The following is a 10756-nucleotide window of genomic DNA, read 5'->3' as shown; positions in this document are numbered from 1 at the left end:
ACCAACCAATAACAAAACACGGTCCAAGTGATGGATGTGGGTGGCACTCAGAGGCCTGCATGCATGGCAGGTGTGACAATCAGCTTGTCAACACGTGAGTCTTTACAAGTTTCTGACACATGTGTGGAACCACAACACCTACATACCAGAAACCATTGGTGTCAGGGGTGCCACTAAAAAAAAAACAATGCTGAGAGCTAATTAAATAACAAAAAAACAAATATGCCTTCAATGCAGATAGGGTAGTGAAGAGATGACAGGAAGTAAGTGGGAGAGAGAGAGACGGGCTAGGGTTGGGAAATGCCCAAGGCTGGACTTGAACCCGGGTCACCTCCACATATCAGTGTCTTAGCACATTGCGCTACAGCACATCCCGGTGGTGTACTTGTATTGTCTGCTGCATCATTATTGTGTGTCTGTGTTGTCTCACATTCATATACTATATCCAACGTATTTCAGAAGCGCTGTGTGTGATCTCTACAAAGTACATCAGAGAGTTAAAGAGGGTAATTAATTATTAGGCCCACATATGAAGAGTTTAGATGCAAAACCCCCCAACTCCACTGAAGACCTGCACTTCTATATTTTTAGAGAACCCTGTTGTTGCAGAGCACTGCCATTAAATTGACTTAACTAATGATTTCTGACGGGAAAAAACCCTCTCTTTCAGGTACCAAAAAAATCTACCTACGTGCAGTGACTTCACGTTCAATTGTTTATTTAAAATGAATCTATGATTGGTCATGTAAGCTGGCAGAAAACCTGGAAGTTGAGAGAAGAGAGCCCCTAGCAGCTGGGGATGAACTGGCCTTATCTGCACTCTTCAGTCCAATCAGCTCCTTGGACACACACAAAGAGAGGGGGGCACACCTATTGTAATGTTAGGCGCATAGACCTTCACTATTGGGTTTGGAGCGTCTTGCTTCAGAAGCAGTTAACTTCTGCCTCAACAGTCTGGCTTGACAAGAACAGAGGGATAAATTATTAACTAAATAATACAATACTTAAACTTAATATCCAAATTTATATTTATTGGTAGTCAGGTGTAAAGAAATCCTGCACACTGTCCATTCCACCAACAAACTTTTTCTGAAGAAGGTTGGATGACCGAAATGTTGAATTAAAGTGTGTTGGTGGAATGGACAGTGTGCAGGATTTCTTTACACTTGAATCACAACCCCACCAGCCCAACCACAGAGGTGTGCAAAAGCGTCTTCTTGAAATATTTATTGGTAGTAACAATAATGTGCTTAGTGGCTACTCACTGGCTACTCTACAGAATCACCAACAGCACCATTCCACCACAAAGACAGCAATTAGCACATGCCAGTGAATATTTTGGCCTTAAAAATTAGCAGAATTTACAGGAGGAATAAAATGAAGTCTCAGGAATTAACCATAAAGTTTAACATTAATCTCCATGTAGCCTATCAAAACAAATCTATATATTTATCACATGGACTATAGAGCATAGGCATATACTTACAAATCTCCATTGGTACACATTTAACTTGGAAAAGGAAAACCAAATGAATGAAATACAGTGCATTTTCTCTGAGACCTTTTCCAATCCTCAGGATATAAAAGCACACCTCTGCTTCTATGTGTCATTGTTGTCGTAATGTACGTGGCAACTGAATATCATGCATACCTGTACCATCGGAAAGAGGAGAATATGAGCTTTCAAATGGTTCCCCCACATGTCCCAGTTCACAGCCATGATGTCTATACAAACATGCATCAAAGAGTGTGTGGGGAAAAAACGATGTTTTGTTGAACCGCTATTTACGATTTCATGGGTCTATTATATCTGAGGGGGCACCTGGACTGGCATATCATATTTCTGGCAAATGCCAACCTCCCCTGCCACCCCTTAGAACCGCCCTGGCCGAGGGCCGTCAAAATGACATCGTGGGCCTGGGTCTAGTGACTGTTCTTGAAGTCTGTGATCTTCATCTTGAGCTGAGAGAGAGAGAGAGAAAGAGCAAGGCGTTCACTCGTGACTGATCACAGGAGTCATTAAACCAAATCAAAAACTGACACGCGTGCAGAAACACACACACGCTCTCACTCTCACACACACACACTTACTAAATCCTGGCACGTGTGCACACAATTACCCGCGTTCCATCCCCCCATACTCAAGCAGGTGTTCTCCCACCCATCCACCCACCCACCCACACAGGCAGGCACACCACACACCCACCTGCTGGTAGTAGAGTTTCTTGGTCTGTCGTGGCTTGAAGAACTGCAGCAGGTCTCGGAGAGTGCCTTCATAGTTGTGCCTGAGCGGGTTTCCTGGGCCATCTCTGTACCTGCCACACAGGTGGGCAATTGATTAGTACGGCCAGAGGGGAGTCACGGGAGTACAGTGACAGGGGGACCACGAAAGGCCACACACATGCCATTACCATGCAACACTAATAAATCAGTGGATACACAATGAGAGCAACAACTGTGAATGGTGGCAATAATTACATTAGGTTCAAATGTCAAGATAGGCAAAAGTGGAGTGGATGAAGAGAAATAGGGAGAGGGGGAGAGACGGAGCGAGAGAGAGCAAGAGAGAAGTGTGTGTCTATGTTTGTATGTATGTATGTATGTATGCATGCATGTGTCTGAATGTCCAACGCACCCCTGGGACTTGAAGAACTGCAGGAGCATAGGGTCAGTGTTTAACCTCTGTGCTACAGTCTTGGCCACCTGCAACACAAAACAACTCTCATTAAAGGCCACTGATGCAAGAACAATCCACTAAAAGAAAACCCTAGAAAATCACTAAGGTGTTTTAGATGGTTTTCAAAAAAACACCCACCACAATGGTATTGTTATCCACACACCATGTAAATGGGATCAAACCGTTTGAAAACATTTTAAAAATATATCCCTAAGAAGACCTTTCCTTTACACCTCTGTGGCCTTGCCTTTTAGGTTCATTGTTGGCGTCTTAATTAAAGCGGTTACCTGGAAGTAATTCATTCTGTTTGACAGTGTGACGACAAAGCCGGGGTCGTTGTGGATGGTTTTGTCGCAGAAGATGACGTCCACGCGATGGTACAGGTCTCTGAAGTAGTCCTTCGCAGTGGGCAGCTCACTGGTGTCATTCTCTGGGTCATCCCTGGAGAGCGTCAAGCCACACAACCACAATCATAAATCACCACCACTCTGGGCAAGTATTGCAGCAAGTAATTATGTAAAGGCAGGAATAGCAAATGTTTATTTTACAACAATTACACAATTTGCACAATCAGCTAGCTTAGGATTCAAATGATGTAGAGAAAGAGGACCAAGCAGGGATAGTCAGTAAAAGAGTATTTTTCTTTTTAATGGTCCAGAAGGCAATGCTTACTTCTGGAACACAATGATGTCTGCATCCATTAACTCATCCAGAGCCTTGTCCAAGCAGACATCATAGTCTTGTATTCTCTCTGTTAAATTCCGTTTAATTTCCTGTGTAGGCAAACACAACATGAAGTCACATATTAGACCCAATGGCGTGTATACAGCACTTAAAAAACTAAAGACAATCCCCATTGGACTGCATCTCTTCACTTCCACGCTCACAGAGAGCCTTTCAAGTGAAGAATGTTCAACACATTGTCCCACAATTCAAATCTCTAGCAAAAATGTCTATCCAAAACACATAACTATTTCAAGCTCCAATTCATATTGCATTCCTTAAAAACCAATCAGTCAATCCAAACAACATGATGTGTGCGTGTGATATACGGATGCTTACCTCATAGAGGATAAGACTAGTTCCCTGCTGGAACCCTGCTCTTTCACACATGACAGGCAGCAGGTCTCCTGGTGAAACAAAACAAAATAGGCCCAGTCAAACATTGCAGGGATGTGGGGTGGGGAGAGAGAAAACAATTTGCAAAAGCACTTGCTTAGTTCACAAGGAAGAGAGACCCAACTCACGTATTTTACAGGATACAGGTGTGTAGATATGTCCACAATAATTTAAGCTTCTGGTTTTTGGATCATACATCTTCAAGAACAACATGACATCATCTGAAAACAAAACAAAGTCGAGAGACAGACAAAGTCTTTAAAATGCAGATTGAGGGAAAGGTTGCCGACAGGAAGAACACCATGTGGTAATTAACAAGTGCCTGTCTGACGAGCTGAAAGAGTGAAACAGAACAAGGAGCGGAGGGAGAAAAAAAAAGTTAAACAGCTACTACAAAACTGCAAAAAACAGTTGAAGCTACCATGGAATGTGTTGATCTAAAGGCTTTCTGGCAAGAGGAAAACAGGCAAGTGAGGGTACAAGACTGGAGTATCGTTTTGAAATATATTTTTGAGAATATGAACATTGAAATACAATATTTTTGAGATTGTGGAAATATGAAATGTAATATTTTTCAACAATCCAGAGCAAGCAGGTGCACAAGGATGCAGGGCTGCAGAGAGAAAACCTATGCGATTCCTGACACCAGTGAACTGAACATACAGACAAGGAAGTAGAATTAATTATTTCAGTTCAACATGCTGCCTTCTCATACATTACATGCTAGACTGAGAACGAGAATTTCATGTTGTTGGAGTTACCTCTGATGAGAAAGGCAAAATGTTGTTTTGCAAGCTCCTGCCCTATGAATGATGAGGACATTAACTACTGGTACATGGACCAGTTAACTGAGACAAAGGCCATATTGAATTAAGACAAAGGTCCCGTCAGACTACCTTCAACTGAATTTGCAACTGTTCATTGGGAGTTATCCCTGCACTACAAAGCCAGAAGGCTGTTACCAGTGCTTCATAGCTTGTCAGTCTTTAGTCTTAGAGTTTGAGAATACTTCAAGTCCTGTAGCACGAGACGCGGCACCAACCTCTTGTGCATTTTCTGATGCATGTTGGTGGCCAAGAAACCAATGGTTGGTCCAAAAAGGGGAAGCAATTGACTTATCCACGTTCCCGGACTCAATGTTAGAACTGCGCAGCAACTCTACAGGTTTTGGTGGCAGAACAGCTGTAATGCTTTCCAGGTTTCAATGGGTCGAACTAGTTGGGCAGTGTGTTGAGGACTTACGGTCTTTGTCGAACTTGGGTAACGTTGCTCCGCTGGCCGCCGTCTCCAGAAATATTGTCCACGGGTTCTCGTTGTCACTCAAGTCAATCATCTGTGTGATAGCCAACAGATAGAAGTGTCATCCACTGTCTTTTCATGTCAGTATGAGGGGAAACAATGAAGACCACACTCACACTCACACTCAAGAGGAAAACAAGAATGACAGAGACCTAATTAGTCGGTCATGCTTGGTTGGGATTAGGGTGATCAGGAGTGATGGAAAAACACAATGGGATACGCTTTTAAAACACTAACAGCACGGCAGCAGCTGTCTCAGGGGTGGACAACATCCCACGCTTACAAAGTGACAGTCCTGACTCCTGACCTGGTGCACATTTTACTTCCTCAAGCCCATTTGTCCTACCCAAGCTACGTCCCTCCTAATGACGCAACACCTTCGGCGCTGCAAAGTTACTCAGGCCAAGAGCTCGTTCAAGTACTTTCTGAGCTGCGCCGGGCTGGGGAACTCCACCCAGTTTGTCGGGAAGCAATCAACTTTGAGCAGCTCTAACGGCCCTGGGTAGAGGCGTGTGCAAGGCAGTGCCGTGGTTTCAGCAGAGATTTTCTATCGGGACTAAGAAAATGTTTGGTTTAAACTTCTGCACAGCGGAGGTGGGTTATCCATGCCATTTGGAAACGTTATTCGTTAACTTCTTGGTCAGACCAGAATCTCAGTACGAGATCTGAAAGTCGATGAAAATCAGGCAATGTTTGTCCACCTCTGGGTCACCAAAGTGAGGGGGTATACATGGGTATGAGTAGCCAGGGTGCAGGGTGATGGACATGGACAGACGAGATACTCTAAGACAGACTTGTAGCAGTCACTATGGGACGGACACTCCGGTGAGGCCATGGCGGGCACACATTTTACAGTGGTTCAAGCAAAGGTGTGGGTCAGGATAGGGCAATTAATGGGAGAAGTATGAAGAGGGACAGCCCCTAGTGCACTAGCACTCACAGACAGGAATGGGGATACAAATAAGTGTGGGGTTGAGGGATGTGAAAAGAGGGTGGATGAACTAACGCCCAATAGCGCTACTCAGGACTTTTTGCAGTCAGTCAAACACAGGAGGGGATTCAAATGAGGATTATGGGGCTGGGGGATGAGGAAAAGGGAGTGGATGAAGTGGGACAGGCCACCAACAGCTGCACTTACGCTTGCTGAACATAAGGCACGCAGGAATGGGTGGGTAGATGGAGGGGAAAGGGGCAGGTGGAGGGGTGACGCAGGAGTGAGGGTTTGGGGAGGGGATGTAACTTAATAGTGCATTCTTTTGAAACCCGATTGTCGGAAACTCCGGCTTCCGTCTCGGAAAAAAGTGCCATAGAATGGGTACTGAAATCGGGGTTCCGAAAGACAAAGTTCGTTTAACATTAGTGTTTTCTGACATTTGTATTGTCCCCAGCTGTGGCAATAGAACGCATTTACAATGGTTGTCGGGACAACAACCTCGGATCTACCGACAGCCGAGTTTCAAAAAAATGAGCCATAAATATTGGGTGGATGAACTGTGGCGGACACCGAGCGCTGCACTCACAGACTTGTTGCAGTCGGCCTCGTAGTCGAGCATGGCGGGCCTCTTGGTGCCGTTGCTCCGGGCCTGCATTGGCCACAGCCTCATCTGGTCCTGTGGGAAGCCCTGCAGCACATCAATGACACAGTAAAGCACCACGCTCACAACAAACAAACACTCACAGCACAAATATACAACAAGCTCTTCCAAAAAATTTCAAATATATAATAGATTCTAATAGATTATAGCCCTCACATCAATATCACAGTGAAGCACCACGATCACAAGAGCACTCATATCACAACTAGACAACAAGCTCATTCAAATCATTTCAAATATACAATACATTCTAATCTACTTTAGCCCTGCACATCAATACCACAGTGCATTGCCTCACTCACCACCAAGCACTAACAGCACAGATTACTGCACAGCTCACATCGCCACCTAGGGCTCACTATGCAGTAGTGCAGATTATATGCACAACACTCCCATAACAACAATGATGCACATGGTAACACATGGATATGGAATGAAATGCATTTGCAAACACATAAGAACTGTAACTGATTTATAATGAGTAGAAATTAAAATATAAAATATACAATTAATCCTATTTTAGCAGAAAGAGAGGGGCAGCTCACCATGGTTTGGGACAGGTTCTGGACGAACTCTGCTAGCGTGGAGCTCTTGAGCACCTTGAACACTGTGTACTTGACTTTCTCCTCGTCGTACATGTCGTTGCCCTGGTGGCCGCAAAACTGGTCCTCCGTCACCATCTGCAACCACAAACACGCCAACAAAATAAGTTAATTACACTGCATTGTATTATGATGTTATAAATTACACTGTTGTAAAACAAATTATATTGACAACTCTTTTACCATCTGAAACCACGCACAACAAATAGTTGTAATGACAAATCCCAGAGATTCCCATTTGCAGGGCAAAAAACTAAGAATTAATCTCTGCTTGAAATAAACCAAATGCTTTAGGGTCCAATCCAATTTAGTACCTCCAATCCACTCTTTTTGCTTGTGGCCTTGTGATGTGAGGAAAAACGTCATTGACAAAAGAGGTTTTATTCAAATTCCCACAAGAGCACAGTTCAAAAGGTCATATTTTCCATTTACAATTGGGATGCTGAATGGGGAAAAGCCCCCCTCCCCAAAAAGTTGCTCAGCCTAGCCTGACAGCGGGGAAGCGTTTCAGTCCACGGAGCAGTCAAAGAAGCACAAGGCCGCAAACAGAAGGAGAGGATAGAAGGTACTTACCGGTATTTGAAACAGACACGCAGAGTTTGTATTCTGGGTAGTTTTACATGAAGGTTACCACCCCCCACCGGATATCAGGCTCCAAAATGTGTAACAGCAAAAGCGCAAAAAATTCGCAAAGTGACTTATGGCACAAGCCCATCAATGTTACAGAACATGTTTGAATGTGAAACAATCTGGGTCACAAATTTAGACAAGCCATATTTAAAAAAAAAAAAAAAAAAAAACCCGCAAAACAAGACTGCTAGTGGTCTTAACACAGTTGATCTGACCAATTGTCTCATCCACCAGGCTGGTGCTCTGCACAGTATCAGCTTGAGATTTAGTTAACCATGTTATGCCGTGGTGGCTAAAACAGTCACCCAAGAGACTTATGATGGTCATTCCTGATGGTCAGAGGTCACAGAGTCTCACGTAGTGGTGTGTGTGAGATACCTGTACTTGAATGTAGAGGTGAGCCTCCTGCCTCTCCTGGGATATGTGTGTGTGTGCGTGTGCATGTGTGTGTGTGTGTGTGTGTGAGTGTCGTACCTGTACTTGTAGAGGTGGTGTGTGTGTGTGTGTGTGTGTGTGTGTGTGTGTGTGTGTGTGTGTGTGTGTGTGTGTGTGTGTGTGTGAGTGGTTCCTGTACTTGTAGAGGTGGTGTGTGTGTGTGTGTGTGTGTGTGTGTGTGTGTGTGTGTGTGTGTGTGTGTGTGTGTGTGTGTGTGTGTGTGTGTGTGTGTTGTTGGATGTTTAGCCATTTTACTCCAAACCATGAAAATCATTTTAAAAAAATCCATTTTGCAAACTTTCTATGATTAGCTAGAATCCGGCGTGTTCTTTTAAAAGAGTCAGAGAGCATGGTGTCAAATTCTTAAATTTGGCTGGTTTATTTATCCAAAGCATCCAGCATGTAAAGAAGTACAAATGTTTAAAGCATTACATGGCTCTGGAGCCTGTATCTTGACCTCACAGCCACAAAAGCAGAACTGTCTTCTTTCTCCAAAAGCTGGTCTTTTGTAGGTTTATTGGGGTGTCAACTTTTGGTCCAGGATCCATGGGGCTTTTCCGCTTACCTTTCAGTTCCTAAGTCCTTATCTATTTCCTGAAGGCATTTGATTTGATTAGTCACTCTTGTGACCCTATTGATTGAGCAACCCCAAGAACTCAAGAACCAAATGTTGATACGAGGTGAGCAGAATGAAGTTGATAGAATTAATAGAATTAAACTTTACTGCAAGCCAACCTTATTCATTCTTTCATATGAGAATAATAAACTGTTCTTCCATTAATCATGAGGTTATACGTGCAAGGATTGAAGGGTACCTTTACATTTGCAACTGTTTCAGACCGATCCATACACACACATTTCAGCAATAGATTCAATCAGTGTAGTTAAGTAAGTGATCCAATCAACAAGGCAACTTTGGACTTTGGTGTCCACATGAAGACAATAGGTGACAAGTTGTATTCTTAATTTCAACATTCCTTAACTTCTTCATCCATATACATAGTTTTCTGTGTCAAGCGTAGGTTCTTCATTATGTGCACGCAATATGAAATTATTTTAATGAAACATATGAATAGGCTGTATAAACCATAGTTGTTTACTAGTAAACATGAAATGCTAATACTGTATATGACTCAGATATCTTCAGTGTGTGTGTGTGTGCGCGTGTGTGCGCGTGTGTGTACGTGTGCGTGTGCGTGTGTGTGTAGTGTGTCTTACCTGTACTTGCATGTAGAGGTGGGCCTCCTGCCTCTCCTTCCTCTTCTGGGCCTCCACCCTCTTCTCCTCCTGCAGCCGCTCCACCAGCTGCTGAGGGATGTCCACGTCCGTCACCGGCTGCAGCACCTCGCCTGACACGCAAGGACAGACAGACACACACACATTACACTTAGATGACACTTCTACTTAAAGCAACTTATGGTACAGGGCATTGGTTAGTCACCAGTGCGCACTGTGGGGTTACATGGCTGGACAGCTCACATTCTTCCAGCCTATAGACTACAGGATTTGAACCAACAACCTTCAGATCTCAGGACTTACTCCTAACCATTACGCCTACATCCACCGAAATGACGATAAACACACAGCCAAAACAATTGCAAGCAGACATCACAGGGCCATTCATTGAGCAGAAAATAATACATCTCTCCCTCTCCCTCGCTCTTCACTTAATGCTGGAGACAAAGCAGTCTCTCCCATATTAAACTCTACAGGTGTGAAGCTCTCCTCACAACATGTCAAGTTGATCAGTGCTTGTTTAGGATACTCTGTCACTCGTATCAGTTAACCCATGTGTACTTAGAATCCCCTGTCAGTCATATGAACACTGGGCATTTCAAACGTCCGTCTGAAGGAAAATGGTCAAATTTAATACAGATTAGGGGTGTGCAAATTCATCGTCATGACGATGCATCGCGATTCTTGTTTTCACGATAGACTGCATCGATTCATGACGCCAAAAATCGATTCTTTAATAATAACAAGAAAGTATGCACAGTGTTTGAAAAGGTCCATGAGCGTCTACTACCATAAATACCATCTCCGGTCCACTAGATGGCGCCGTATAGTGGCTTGCTAGGAGACACATCTTAGTTGATGTGGAGGAAGTAGCCTGGTCACACAGCCATTGTTTTGGTCATTGCTGTGTTTGGGCTAGAGCTAGCAGTTCCACTAAAACCCTTCCCCTTAAATTCACAAGTCATTTTGGTAAATATAACGTTTTTGAAAAATACTAAATATGCCAATTTTGCCAAATATGTCAGCCATCTTGGATTTTGCCACTAAAAATTAAGGAAAACATTGGAAACAAGTCGTTTTCTATTCAATGTTGCCCTGGAAATAAAAAGAAAGACTAACTGAAGAAATGCAAACCTTAAAACAGCATTAATGGCGAATTTTCT

General features: G+C 43.5%; 1 protein-coding gene across 1 annotated transcript; it reads right to left on the bottom strand.

Moving 5' to 3' along the window:
* Nucleotides 1–1212: 1212 nt before the first annotated feature.
* LOC134468801 (ubiquitin carboxyl-terminal hydrolase 7-like) lies at nt 1213–9906 on the bottom strand. Its single transcript, XM_063222675.1, has 12 exons — nt 9897–9906; nt 9576–9757; nt 7236–7370; nt 6616–6717; nt 5039–5129; nt 3925–4017; nt 3740–3807; nt 3350–3450; nt 2965–3118; nt 2636–2703; nt 2207–2315; nt 1213–1962 (listed from the first exon to the last, which is right to left on the bottom strand). The coding sequence occupies exons 1-12, from the start codon at nt 9904–9906 to the stop codon at nt 1924–1926; spliced, it is 1152 nt and encodes a 383-aa protein (XP_063078745.1). The 3' UTR covers nt 1213–1923.
* Between the last annotated feature and the right edge of the window lie 850 nt (nt 9907–10756).

This window comes from Engraulis encrasicolus, chromosome 18 (assembly GCF_034702125.1).
Source record: "Engraulis encrasicolus isolate BLACKSEA-1 chromosome 18, IST_EnEncr_1.0, whole genome shotgun sequence".
NCBI classification, from domain to species: Eukaryota; Metazoa; Chordata; class Actinopteri; order Clupeiformes; family Engraulidae; genus Engraulis; species Engraulis encrasicolus.
This window is presented reverse-complemented; position numbering and strand designations above follow the sequence as displayed.

Bases quoted from the DNA above. Each gene is read 5' to 3' on its own strand.
- LOC134468801 (XM_063222675.1), bottom strand. The intron at 7,371-9,575 runs GTAAGACACACT...TTGTGGTTGCAG, and splicing joins ACCTCTACATGCAAGTACAG to ATGGTGACGGAGGACCAGTT. The intron at 2,704-2,964 runs GTAACCGCTTTA...TTTGTGTTGCAG, and splicing joins ACAGAATGAATTACTTCCAG to GTGGCCAAGACTGTAGCACA.